Source organism: Cricetulus griseus, chromosome 9 (assembly GCF_003668045.3).
Source record: "Cricetulus griseus strain 17A/GY chromosome 9, alternate assembly CriGri-PICRH-1.0, whole genome shotgun sequence".
Classification (NCBI taxonomy): Eukaryota; Metazoa; Chordata; class Mammalia; order Rodentia; family Cricetidae; genus Cricetulus; species Cricetulus griseus.
In genome coordinates this window covers 6,983,743-6,997,752 of record NC_048602.1, presented here as the reverse complement: position 1 = coordinate 6,997,752, position 14,010 = coordinate 6,983,743, and the positions used below count along the sequence as shown (strand labels likewise).

The following is a 14,010-nucleotide window of genomic DNA, read 5'->3' as shown; positions in this document are numbered from 1 at the left end:
TTTTAGTTAGGGTGGGGTGGTTAGGGAGGAGGGGAGGGGAGGGAGAAGGGAACAGAGATTGACATGTAAAACAATCTTGTTTCTAATTCAAATAAAAACATCTGACATAAAGATACATTTTTTATCATTTATCTATTTTACACAATGGTGTTGGTGTATTACGGGGAACCACCACAGCCCAAGTGTGGCAGTCGAAAGACGACTTGCAGGAATTAGCTCTCGCACTTCCCAGTATGGGTCCAGGGAATTGACATCAGGTCTTTGAGTTTGGTGGCCTCTCCTCTACTGCTGAGCCATCTTGTCTGTTCTGGGCTTTGTTGCCTGTCCTAAATTTTTTGTGTTTGTTTTTTGAGGTAGGATCTCACTATGTGCCTTGGCCATCCTGGAACTCTTTATGTAGATCAGGCTGGCCCTAATGTTTTAAACTATATTTAAGTTTTTTGTTTAGCCAGGCATGATGCCTATAATTCCAGCAGTTGGGAGGCAGAGGCAGGTAGGTCCTATCCCCTAAACACCTCTCTCTTTCTCTCCCACTCCTTGAAGGGACTAGAAGAGGGCATGGGATCCCTTGGAACTGGAGTTGCAGGTGGTTGTGAGCCACAAATGTGGGTGCTGGGAACCAAACTTTGGTCCTACCCAAGCTCTCTTAACCATGAGCCAGTTCTCCAGCCCTCACTTTCTCCATGTTTTACTGTTGAAAGACCCGCTCGAAATGCCCCTGAGCCCCCTGCCCCGAAGCTGCCGGGGCCTCCCAAGCCTTCACCCCGGCAGGGCTCGCGCCCCCGGCCCGCCCCGCCTGGCACCGCGCCTCGGGGCTGGGGCCGAGCAACGAGCACCAGGTGGGCAGGCCCGAGAACGAGCACCAGGTGGGCCGGCACGAGGGCGAGCACCAGGTGGGCCGGCACGAGAACGAACACCAAGTGAGCCGGCCTGGAGCCCTGCCCCTGAGCCCCGCCCGATGAGAAACACTCCGTCCCAAGGTCTCCGCCCCCAAGGTCAGCCATCTGGACGCGGAGGGGGGGGAATTGAGTCTGTTGTACCAGACACCAGACCTTGAGAATATGCTGATCTGGAATGGCTCTGTGTCTCATTTGAACCATCCAATAGAAATGATTCTGTATTTCGCCTCATTTGAAAGACTCTGTGTTTCACCTCATTTGAATAACTCTGTACTTTGCCTCATTTGAATAACCCTGTATAGCGCCTCATTTACATTGACCAATGGGAATAGCTCTGTACAATGCCTCATTAGAATTATCCAATAGAATCCCTGCTCCTAGCTTGCGCCTTTTTCCCTATATAAGGACCCCTTTCCCTTGGCTCGGGGCGCTTAGCCACACAGAAGCTAAGTCGCCCCGGGTACCCGCGTCTCCAATAAAGCCTCTTGTTTTTGCATCCAGTTCGTGGCCTCGCTGATTCCTGGGTGTGGGTCTCCCTCTACGAAAGTACCTCTTCGGGGGGTCTTTCACTGTTAGGTGATGTAACTACCCATTCTGTCTCTTATGGGCTCCCACTGTCTCACCCAGGACTGTCAACAATGGATACACAAGGCAATTTTGCTTGGCTCAGTGTTCAGTGTTGGTGTTACTGAGACAATGTAGCATCCACCTCCACCCAACCCTGTGGTGTGTCTGTGGGGATGTCTCCTTGCAGAAGTCACTATGCTTCCTGGCCATCACAGCCATGTGCTTACTGTTGGGTGCCCTTATTTCTCTGTATGCTGGACTGAATCCACTGAATCTCTTGGTTTGGCCAGTGTGTCGAAACAAGTCAAGGGTTATGACAATTTCACCTTCATGGAGCTCTCAGCCCAGCTGTCCCTTCTGTCTGCCTTCCTAGGGGTGTGCGGTGTGCAGGAGATTGGAACCCTGAGGCTGCTGCTGTCCAGAAACTCCCTTTATCACCGCCCTGAGGAGTTCCCTCTTCCCTCAGCCTCCTGCTTCAGGCCTGTTTTCAGAGGTGCCAGCTGCCATGCCTGGGAGGCCAGTTTGGAAGGTCTTGGTTCAGTGAGCATTTCTTTCAACTGGTACTTAATTCATTTCCTCCCCCTTTCTCCACCCCTCCCAGGAAATAACACGGGAATCAGTCTGTGAAGTTTCATTTCTATACCAACATGCTTAAGGCAGGCTGCCTTAAGAAGCAAAGAGGTTTAGTTAGCGCACAGATTGGGAGCTGAAAGTCCAAAGTAACACAGTGATGTTGACTCTGGTGAGGTCTCCACCGAGGACAGTGGGGAGCCCCTGAAGGAAAAGTGGTCATATCACTAAACACATAACTCTTCTCTCTCCCTCCCTTTCTTTTCTATTATCTCTTTGAGGTGTACATGTGAGAGAAGATCTCCTCATATAATCCAATTCTGTGACCCTCCTACTGCTCTAGAAGGCTGTGCTTTTTAGCCATGTGCCATCACACCTGGTATTCTCAATAAAACAAGTACTAAAAACCACTAAAGTGTGGGTAAAAGCATGGCATCCATACCCTCATTTTCTTCTGCCTCCTTTGTCTTAAAACTTGGGGTCCCAGTCCTATGTAGGGAGACACCGTAACATGCCTCCTAAGGGCTGGCTACAGGTGAGCCTGACCACGCCTGTCAGGGCGTGGTCAAGGTGAGGTCAGGATGACTAGGGATAGGTTTTTAAGGGGCTGCAAGCACATGGGAGGCCCCCTTCTTTCTGGCCTCCCTGCCTTGCTGCTCCTGGCATGCTCTGGCTTGCATTTGGCTGGTGTTTATCGGAATAAAGATATCTTAATCTTACGGACTACAGATCGTCTTCCCTCTGGATATAGTCCTACCCAATTATGCCGCCTGTGAACCACGTAAACAACCAATATGGTGCAGTAACCAATCCCGAGGGCGCAGTAGTGGCACACACACCTTGGCTGTAACCAGTGGCTCTCTAACTGGACTCGGGACCACTCAACAAAAGGGAAGCGGTGCCTGGTACTAGAGACTCAGCTAAGTACTCCATGACAATGACGTTGTGATTACTGGAGGAGAATCTAAACCATTAATTTACTAGACCAACATAATCCCTAAAAAAAATCTATAAACATGTGTCCTTATTCCCACAGAGAATTATAGTCTTCATCCCTCATCAAGAAAACTTCTCTTTGAAACAGAAAGAAATCAGTACAGGAACCAGTCAAAATGCATGCTTGTGGAGCCCAGTCCCAATAGATACGCCTACAAAACACTCCAGCACCTAAGAGTCAGGGACATTGCAGAAGAGGGGGTGGAAAGGGTATAAGAGCCAGAGGGGCAGGGACATCAGAGACTACACCCATAAAGTCTTATCAACATGACTGTCCAAATATGAGCTGAACAGACAACGCTGATAGTCATGCCAGAGTAGACAGGTGAGGGCCCACAAGGCCTCAGCCCTACACAAAGAACTGCAGACAACTGAGGACGGCTCAGAGTGGGAGAGCGATCTTCCTCAGGGAAGAGTACATGAATTGGTTTTCCAGTGCCAAGCGCTCTGCCCTGAAAATACACATATATAAGTAACACTAGATAAGCTGGGCATTGATGGCGCACGCCTTTAACCCCAGCACTCGGGAGGCAGAGGCAGGAGGAACTCTGTGGGTTCGAGGCCAGCCTGGTCTCCAGAGCAAGTGCCAGGATAGGCTCCAAAGCTACACAGAGAAACCCTGTCTCTAAAAACAAAAAAACAAAAACAAAAACAAAAAAAAAAGAAAAAAAGAAAAAGAAAAAAGAAAGGTATCAGGGAGGGGTATATGGGAGGGTTTGGAAGGAAGAAAGGAAAAGGAGAAATATTGTAATTATATTATAATCTCAAACCAAAAAAACAGCTTTGGGTGAGTCACCCATTTTACACTGTTAATCACTCCAGGACGGGTGGCTCTGTCTGGAACTAGTGGTGGCCAACTCATGTCATAGTCCGGGGCTGTCATTGAGGAGGCTAGGGAAATAGCTCAGTTGGCAAAATGCTTGCTGAACATGAGAGCCTGAGTTTGAGCCTCAGCTCCCACATTAAAAGCCAGGCAGAGCAGAGCATGCTTGTATTCCTAGCCCTGGGGATTTGGAGACAGATGGCTCCCTGGGGTTTGCTGGCTGGGTATCCTGGTTAGGTGACCTGTAGTGGCATCTTGTTCCACCAATAGATTTGAGGAACCAGCCTTAGGGTGTGGCTTCAGTGTATGGACATGATCCCTTGTAAGGAAGAGGAGGGGCCTTGCTCCCTCTCTTGGGTGGTGTCTAGCATCCTGCCTTGCAGCGTCCCGTGCCTCCAAGGGCAGAAGACCACAGCAGCTATTTACCTTCATTGTATGTGTGCTCCCCAAATAATTATCTGTTATTCTTTTATTCAGGGGTTCGTGGACCTCCATAATCCACCCTCAGAACCCCAGGCTGTCTCCAAAAAGTAGGTGGGTTGCCGCATCAGGTGGTACATGTCTTTGATCACAACACTCAGTAGGCAGAGGCAGGCAGATCTCTGTGAGTTCTAGGCCAGCCTGGTCTACACCGTGAGACTTGGTAAGGGGGCAGGAAAGACAGAAAATGAGAGGAGAGAGCCACCCAGAGCATTCTATTATCAGGCCTTGAATTTTACAAGACCTACTTTATGACCTAGAAATGCTCACTGCACAATTAAAACACTGAAAAAGGAATGCCTTGTAAAAACCATACTGTCAGCTTAAAATAATTAAGAGCGTTTAATTAAATAAGTTCATAAATGGAGCTGAACACTACAAGGAAAGGCTTGCCCTCAGCAGAGACCCGAGAGTTCAATTCACTACAGTTATCACTAGAATCATTAGCTTTCACACGGGTACAGTGGCTCTAACCTGTAATCTCAGCCGTGGGGCTGAGAGGCTGAGAAAAGAGGATTGTTAGGTCCAGGCCAGCCTGGACTACATAGGGAGACTTCATCTAAAAAGAAAGAGGAGGCCGGAGAAATGGCTCAGTGGTTAAGAGCACTGGCTGTTCTACCAGAGGACCCGGGATTCTGTTCCCAAGTGGCTCACAACAGTCTATAACTGGAGTTCTGGGAGATCTGATGCCCTCTTCTGACCTCCTCTGGTATTGCACTCACATGGTACACATAGGTACATACAGGCAAAACATTCATACAATAAAATAAAAAATAAAATAAAATAGCATTGCCAGGTGAGCCAGGTGGTGGTGGCACATGCCTTTAATCCCAGCACTTGGGAGGCAGATACAGGTGGATCTCCGTGAGTTCGAGGCCAGCCTGGTTTACAGAGGAGTTCCAGGACAAGCTTCAAAGCTACAGAGAAACCCTGTCTCAAAACATGTCAGGTGGCACACAAGCCCCTGTAATTCCAACTTCAGGGGATCCAACACACTCTGTTGTCTTCCTAGAAACTATAGTCACATTCACATGGCCCCAACACACACTTAAATAAAAATAAAGTCTTTAAAGTTTAGATTTTCAGCAATCATCAGTATCATTCATTATAACCTCTTTCTTTCTTTTATTGTTTTTCAAGGCAGGGTTTCTCTGTGTAGCCTTGGCTTTTCTGGAACTCACTCTGTAGACCAGGCTGGCCTCAAACTCCCAGAGATCTACCTGCCTCTGCCTCCCAAGTGCTGGGATTAAAGGCATGCACCACCACTGCCTAGCTTTAAAATCTTTTTGTTGTTGTTGTTTCGAGACAGGGTTTCTCTGTGGCTTTGGAAGCTGTCCTGGAACTAGCTCTTGTAGACCAGGCTAGTCTCGAAGTCACAGAGATCTGTCTGCCTCTGCCTCCAGAGTGCTGGGACTAAAGGCATGCGCCACCAATGCCCGTACTTAAAATCTTTCTTAATCCATAGTTGTTTCAGTAAAAATGAGTCCTAGGAAATAAATACATCCACTAATGAATTAGAAATGAAAAAAAATATGTGCAAGGGGATATTATTCAGTGCTTAGACAAAGATCCCTGAGACAGTCAAACAGGAATCAGGCAACAACTCAGAGTGTCTCAGTTCCCAGAGAGGAAAAAGATATAGGAACTGATAAAGGATTGAACTCAAGTGTTTCGCCAATCACGGAGGGCGAGCCCAGACCTGTGAATCCCTGTTTGTGAACTCATATCCAACTCTGATGAAGAAATGAAAGGCCAGTCTGTGGGAACCGGTAACAACAAACAGAACGAGGTGCAGACAGCTGTCGGACAGCGATTTATACAGAGCAAGAAGTTAGGATAAGAGAAGCCACAATTTTCGGCCTAATTGTGACAAGTGGATGGTGGTGTAACCTGAAACCTGATGTCCTCTGGCTCAGCCCTCTGATGTGTCCTTGTCCTGTAAAATCCCAGGCTAAAACCTTCAAAACCAGTTCTAAGATGTTCCTCTCTAACCTAAGGTTTCTTGTTTGTTTTAAAATTTAAATTGTGTATGCCACGCATGGGTGGGTACCTGAGGAGGCCAGAAGAGGGTGTTAAATCCCCTGGACCTGGAGTTACAAGCAGCGCTGAGGTCCCCTGGGAACTGAGCTAGGGTTTTCTGCAAGAGCAGCCATAATTTTAACCACTGAGGAATCTCTCCAGCTTTTGTTTGTTTGCGTTGTTGTTGTTTTTTGAGACAGGGTCTCTCTATGTAGCCCTGACTATCTTGGAGCCCGATATACAGAACAGGCTGGCCTCTAATTTGTAGAGATCCACTTGCTTCTGCCTCCCGGGTGCTGAGCCATGCCCAGAAGTTGCTGGTTTTTTGTTTTTTGTTGGTGTTTTGTTTGTTTGTTTGTTTGTTTTGGTTTTTTTTCGAGACAGGGTTTCTCTGTGTAACTTTGGAGCCTATCCTGGCACTCGCTCTGGAGACCAAGCTGGCCTGGAACTTACAGAGATCCACCTGCCTCTGCCTCCCGAGTGCTGGGATTAAAGGCTTGCACCACCAATGCCCAGCCCTTTTTTTTTTTTTTTTTTTTTGACAGTGTTGTGCAGCCTATGCTGGCTCCAAACTCAATATGAAGCCAGGGATGACCTCGAGCTGACTTTCCAGCCTCCACCTTCACCTCATTTCCAGGTATGGGTCGTCATGCCCAGTCTGTTTCCTCCCACAGCATTGCAGCCCCCACCTTTTCTTGCTTATTCTGCCCACCCCACCCCCCGTGGGAGTCCTTGATATGTGTTCTAGGGATGGGAGGTGAATCTGGAATACTGGAACAGAGGAAGAAGAGAGGAAGCCGTCTCCACCCCAACTCTCTATTCCCAGTCTGCTTCTGGCCCAGGGCTCTACCATCTGCTGGGTGGGGCAGCAGTAGGGTGGGGGCAGGGATGGGAAAGATCTTTCAGGAAGGCTGCTGGGCTGTTAGGATCGGTCATGGCTTGGCATCCCCGCCCTCCCTCTGACTGCCTTCTAGAAACTTCTTTTTTCTTTCTTTCCGACTTCCCCCCCACTTTCTCTCGAGTCCTGGAGACTAAAACTCCGGCTTTTAACAGTGACCCCATCGTGTTTAATTTATCTGGGTGGTGACTGGGGGCTGGGACACCCACCAGGCCATATCCTATGTCACCCTAACTGGGTGGGAAGCTGGGCTCAGTGCCCTCTGCTAGAGACTTGGGAGGAAAAGGAGGACAGACGGGCTTTCAGGAGGACAGACGTGCTATCGGGCATGGAGACACAAGGCAGAACCACTGAGAGGCAGCCGCTTAGAGACTGCCCGGCCTGTGGCAGTTTGATCTTTGGGCACCTTGCTCCTATCAGCTCAGTCCCCTGTAGTAGTGCTTCAGGGAGGCTGCTCTCTGTGCGTGGCTTCAGGGTTTCTGACATGCACACACCTGGACACCCAGAGGGCCGTTGTTAAGTGTGACTTCATCTCACTCTCCATCACTGGGCACTCGAATGTGCCAGACACAACACTCTGGTAACCTGGGGCCCAGCACAGGACAAGAAGGGATAATGGGTTTCCTGGGGGGCCCAGTAAATACCATTGAGCTATTATGCCTGCCACTAAAGGCAGAGGTAGAGTTAGTCGGGCTGGGCGAAGCAGAACAAGCTGGGCTCTTGGGAGGAGGCTCCCACTGGGAAAGAGTTAGTGGTGGCTTAGGCTTGATGAGCACTTCTGAACCCAGAGAAGTCCTGTGCTGGGTGGGGCATGGGGTGGGGGGCAGTACAGAGAGAACCTCTCCAGCCTCGGCGTTGAAGGATGTCCCTATTTCTACAAGCCTAGGAAAGGGGGAAGACAGCCGCACCCCCACTTGATGTGGGGGCGAGGCAGGAGGAGACTGGCCCAGCCTTAACAGATTTGCCCTTAGGGCAGGGGTCTGTGCCAGGTGTGGGTGTTGCATGGGAAGGGTGGAGCTGAACCACCACCTTGCCTTTACTTAAGGTCCCCTCCTGCAGCTCCCGGCCTCATTGCCTCTGTATTGCTGTGCCAGCCATGTCAGTAAGTATTCTGAGGCTAGGGGAGCTGGGGCCAGGGTGGGACGGGTTCGAGGCCAGGCCTGCCTGAAACCTCCCCTTCAAAGCCAAAAAAACAGTCCCAGGATAGCTGGTTGCTGCCTGTCTCTTGGGTCTCTCCAGCTGGTCCTGATGGGCCAGGCCCTGGCGGCTTCCCTTTCTCGTAACTGTCTCTGTCCCATATTTGTGCGTGGCTCTGCCTCTCCTCGAATCTCCATTCCCTCTTGTCTTCTGTCCCATTCCTGGAGTTCCCAGCTGGGGCTGCCCCAACAGTTTCTTTGTCTCCCTGGTTCTCATCTCTGCCCCACCCAAATCTTTCAGGCCACCGACCACAAGACCCCTCTGCCTCAGGGTGTCCGCACGGGCACTGTCATGAGAATTCGAGGAGTTGTCCCTGAACAGGCTGGCAGGTGACATCCTGGGTTCCAGGGGAAAGGGTGGGGGCTGTCCTGGTTCAGTGGACCCCTTCTGTCAAGTGGAGTCTCTGATTCTCTGTTGCTACCTTAATTTGGATGTATTCATTGGTGTTCCCCAAGACTTCGTAGGTGGGTTCCCAGGCCTGCCAAAAAATTTAGGGTTCTAAGGCAACCTCAAGAGTCCTTGATTAGTCCTAGAGTTCCATGTCTCAGTTTTCAGGAGCCTGAAAATCTGCCTTGAGCCTTGCCACCACCCTGAATGCTCCTGGTCATCAAACCCATGGTCTACTAAAATTGGGACCCGGGGCTTTGTGGGAGTATTGGTAATATGGAATAACAGGGTCCATTCTACTGGGCCTGCTCATCTGGGTGGGCTTCCCTGAAATCCTGAACAGTAGGCCTTCCATCACACCAGAACTCCAGGACAACGCCAGCCTCTGGCAGTGAGGGGATCCTGGCTATAAACAGAGGGACTCTGCGTGGGTGGGTCTGTGCCGGGGCATGGTGGGTGCTGATCTCTGAGGCCTACTGTCCCTGGCAGGTTCCATATAAACCTGCTTTGCAGCGAGGAGCAGGGAGCAGACGCCGCCCTGCACTTTAACCCTAGACTCGACACATCCGAGGTAGTCTTCAACACCAAAGAGCAAGGCAAATGGGGCCGTGAGGAACGAGGCTCCGGCATCCCCTTCCAGCGCGGGCTTCCCTTTGAGGTGCTCATCATAGCCACAGAGGAAGGCTACAAGGTGCGTCTTTGAAGGGGGAATGGTCAGACCCAGGTCTAGAGCAAAGTGCTGGGGATGCGGCAGGAGTGAGCGTGCAGGGAAAGCCCTGGGGATGCTGCAACCGCGGTCCAGGGCCTCTCTCCTGGTCTGCCTGCCCTTAACAGCGACAAGACTTGAGTGATCAAGAGCCAAGTGCCCAAGGGGCGGGTGTCCTAGCAGGGTGTTGTGAACACAAACTCGCTTCCCTGTTGCTCTGAGACCAACATCCAGTATTAATTAGATCGTGGGATGGTAGATGAGACCGCTCACCCAAACCACTCACCACCTTCAATCCCCGGTGACATAGGACAAACAGTGGTGGTGACATCAGCCGCCCACACTCGAGAGACACCTTTGCACCGTGTGGCTCTAAGCTCCCTGCGTCCCATTGCCAGGGACAACAGACCCCTCTTCCCTGGGAGGAGAGGGGAGCTCGCTGGGGATAGATAGCATCTCCCAGGGCCACACCCTGCGGGCCTCATCTAGGCCTGACTGAAGCTCTCACCCCGCAGGCGGTGGTCGGGGACGACGAGTACCTCCACTTCCAGCACCGGATGCCGCCCGGGCGCGTGCGCTTGGTGGAGGTGGGCGGAGACGTGCAGCTACATTCCGTGAAGATCTTCTGAGCCAAGGGCGGTGCCGGGGGGGGGGTCGTGGGGGAGGGTTGTAGATGACGAATAAAGTGTAGCTGTAGTTCCTGTGTCGGTGTCCTTTATGTATGGCTGCAGAAACTGAGGCTCAGAGAAAAAACGGGCCTGTGTCTGAGATGCTCCTCAACCTGCAAGGCCAGGAGTTAGCTGAGCAGAGGCCCAGGGGGAGCACCATCGGGGAGCACCATCGGGGAGCACCTCCCAGGTGGTGGTGGCTTTGGTGGGGCGGGGGAGGGTGTGAAAAAAAAAAAAAAACAGTCCGTGTAGCCCAGGCTGGCCTGGAGCTTGCAGCCATTCCCTTGCCTCAGCTCTCAGAGGCTGGGGAGATGACGGGGGGGGGGGGCGCACTCGCACGTCAAGTGTTGTGTAACTGTTTTGCAACTGTGTCTGTGTGGAGTCCGCGTGCAGGAGTGAAGGGTGTCAGATTCCTCCCAGGCGTTGCTGCAAGCAATTGTGTGGTGCCCGGCGTGGGCGCTATGAACCGAACTCAGGTCTCACGCAAGAGCATCAGGCGCCTTTTGCACAGCAAGCCGTTGTTGTGTTCCGGGGGCCTGCTGGCATTTGGAGGCACCCACCGCTTTGTGACACTGTCACCAAAATGCTTCCTTGTGGAAAAGCGGGGAATGCTGGGCATGGTGGCTCACGCCTGCTGTGTCGGTACTCTGGAGGCTGAGGCAATAGAATTGCCCTGAGCTGGAGGCGAGCCTGGGATACTGCTGCCAACCAACCAACCAACAAACAAACAAACAACGCAAAATTAAAAAATCAGCCGGGCATTGGTGAGTTTGAGACCAGCCTGGTCTACAACAGCTAGTTCCAGGACAGCCTCCAAAGCCGCAGAGAAACCCTGTCTTGAAAAAAAAAATTAAAAACTCAGAAAAGTGGCTGGAGAGATGGCTCAGAGGTTAGGAGCACTGACTGCTCTTCCAGGGGTCCTGAGTTCAATTCCCAGCAACCACATGGTGGCTCACAGCCATTTGCAATGAGATCTGGCGCCCTCTTCTGGTGTGCAGATAGACATGGAAGCAGAATGTTGTATACATAATAAATAAAATATTAAAAAAAGAAACTGTTTTTTAAAAAAAACTCAGAAAAGAGGAGTTTGTCTCTCTCATTTGGGCATCCCAAACTTCCAGAGCCCTGGGGGCGCCTGGGCGGGCGGGCGGGGGTGGCTCCCAGCTGGGAGGAGCCGCACCCTGCGTCGGGACAGGTCGCTACTCGCGCGTCCCCGGGGCAGACGCGGTGTCCTCAGCGGCTGGGCGGGGCAGGCCTGGGTCCCCGGCCCGGCCCTGCGGTCCTGACCCGATGATCCCGACCCCCGGCCCTGCCACAATAAGCCGCTTTGGCGGCGGGGACCGGGAGACCAGCGCAGGCAGCCTGGCTTGATGTCCAGGCTCCGTCCGGGGTGACACGAGACGCGGTCCCCAGAACCAGCGCCTGGAGACCGAGCAGAACTTGCTCCGAGCTGCCTTTCCTTCCAGAGCGTTCTTCTGGAGACACGCCCAAGAAGGACACGCCCAGAAGGACACGCCCAAGAAGGACACGCCCAAGCCAAGAACACAGACGGCAGCGCCCCCTGGCGGCCATCGCCCGCCTTGCCACCGGGATCAACGCGAGCACAGGAAACCCGCCCGACTCTCTGTGGCCTCAGTGGGGGACCCGGAGGCAGGATCCCCACGACCTTCTTCTTCCTCCACCCAGGGTTTCTGCCCCTGGGATCCTCCGCCGGAGACCCCTCGCCTTGCCCGCGCCCTGTGTGCCCAGAGACCGAGCTAAAGACGGCGCCCCTAGTGGTAGAAATGAGTTTCTACCGATGCACCGATGCAATTCTTTATTTAAAATTAAATTTAATTAAATATTTTTTTTTCTAGACAGGGTTTCTCTGTGTTGCCCTGAACTCGCTCTGTAGACCAGGCTGGAACTCGAACTCACAGAGATCCTCCTGCCTCCGCCTCCTGAGCGCTGGGAGTGCGTCTACCTATGTGTGTGGGTGCCCGTGGGTGCAGGCATGAAGGCCAAGCTTGAAGTCAAGAGTCTTCCTCGGGCTGGCCGGATGGGGCGCACACCTTTAACCCCAGCACTCAGGGGACAGATGCAGGGGATCTCTGTGAGTTTGAGGTCAGCCTGGTCTACAGAACGAATTCCAGGACAGTCAGGGCTACACAGAGAAACCCTGTCTCGAAAAACAAAAACCGAACCAAAAGACTCTTCCTCTATCACTCTTCAGTTTATTAATTGAATAGGTCTCAGAAACACCTGGTCTCTTTGCCGGGAGGGAGGCTGGTAGGCTTCCTCTGAGGATCCTGAATCCATCTGCCTTTTAATAGGAGACTTGCTAAACATGCCCATCTTTAATGTGGGTTCTGGAAACCAGTTCTCTGATCATCATCATCAACATCATCATCTAGCTACCTTAATCCCGAAGCCATTTTACACAGCCCTCAACGAGTGAATTACCATTTATTTATTGTTTTGGAGGCAGGGTCTCGTTGTAGCCTCTGGCTGGCCTGGAACCTGCCAAATGGATCAGTCTGGGCTTGAACTCAGAGATCTGCTTGCCTCTGAGTGCTGGGAAGAAAGGCGTGTGCCATCACACCTGGATCAACAAGTTAATTCTTACTTACTTGTGCCAAGTACTTAATTTTAAGTGCTTTTGTTAAGGTATCTCTCAGAGGGACTGCTCAGTGGCTAGCTCAGGTCTTACAGAGGACCTGAGTTGGTTCCCAGAATCTACATCAGGCAGCTCATAAGAACCTGTAACTCCAGCTCCTAGGATATGTAATGCTTCTGACCACCAAGGATGCTTGCACATACAGGACATACCCTTACCACATACACACAATTAAAGGTAATAAAAATAATTCTTTTTAAAATGATTTGTTTATTTTCATGTGCATTGGTGTTTTTGCACACATGCATGTCTGTGTGAGGGTGTCAGGAGGTAGAGTTCCAGGCAGCTGTGAGCTGCCATGTGGGTACTGGGAATTGAACCCATGTCCTCTGGAAGAACAGCCCCTCCTCTTAACCACTGAGCCTTCTCTCCAGCCCCCATAAAAATAATTCTTTCAAAATGATAACCCAAGCAGATATGGTGGCTCATACCTCTGATCCCAGCACTCAGGAGGCAGAGGGAGGTGGATCTCTGAGTTCAAGACCATCTTGGTCTACAAATCAAGTTTCAGGACAGTCAGAGCTGCCCAGAGAAATCTTGTCTTGGAAAACACAAAACAAACAAACAAAAAATTAATAATAAAATAAAAACTATATCCCTTTGAGAAAATATTCAAAATAAAATGTTAAATAAGTATCGGCATAGGCACAGCTGTGAATGGGGCCTGTGCATTTTGCTGCAGTAGATATGAGGGAGACAACTGGTATTGGGGGCTGGAGAGATGGCTCGGTGGTTGAAAATGCATACTCTCTTGCAGAAAACCCAAGTTCATTTCCCAGGGATTCACATCAGTGGGCTCAAAACTCCAGCTCCAGGGTACCCATTGCTCTTTGCTGGCCACTGATGGCACATGAATGTATGTGCACACATATACACATACATGTGCTTAAAAATCAAAATAGGCAGGGGGAAAAAAAGACTGTGGTGGCACATGTCTTTGATCCTAGCACTCAGGAGGCAGAGGCAGGTGGATCTCTGCGAGTTCAAGACCAACCTGGACTACATAGTGAGTTCCAGGACAGCCAGAGATGTTACACAGAGAAACCCTGTCTCAAGAAACCAAAATAAGTAAATAAATACATATAAGCTGGGCATGGTAGTCCATGTTTTAATCCCAGCACTCGAGAGACAGAAGTAGGCCAGG

The 14,010-nt window shown here is 51.0% G+C and overlaps 1 protein-coding gene across 1 annotated transcript; it reads left to right on the top strand.

The window, feature by feature from the left end:
- Positions 1–8,348: 8,348 nt before the first annotated feature.
- On the top strand, positions 8,349–10,171 carry LOC113837228 (galectin-7). Its single transcript, XM_027430627.2, has 4 exons — positions 8,349–8,354; positions 8,690–8,778; positions 9,326–9,527; positions 10,058–10,171. The coding sequence occupies exons 1-4, from the start codon at positions 8,349–8,351 to the stop codon at positions 10,169–10,171; spliced, it is 411 nt and encodes a 136-aa protein (XP_027286428.1).
- The last annotated feature ends 3,839 nt before the right edge of the window (positions 10,172–14,010 follow it).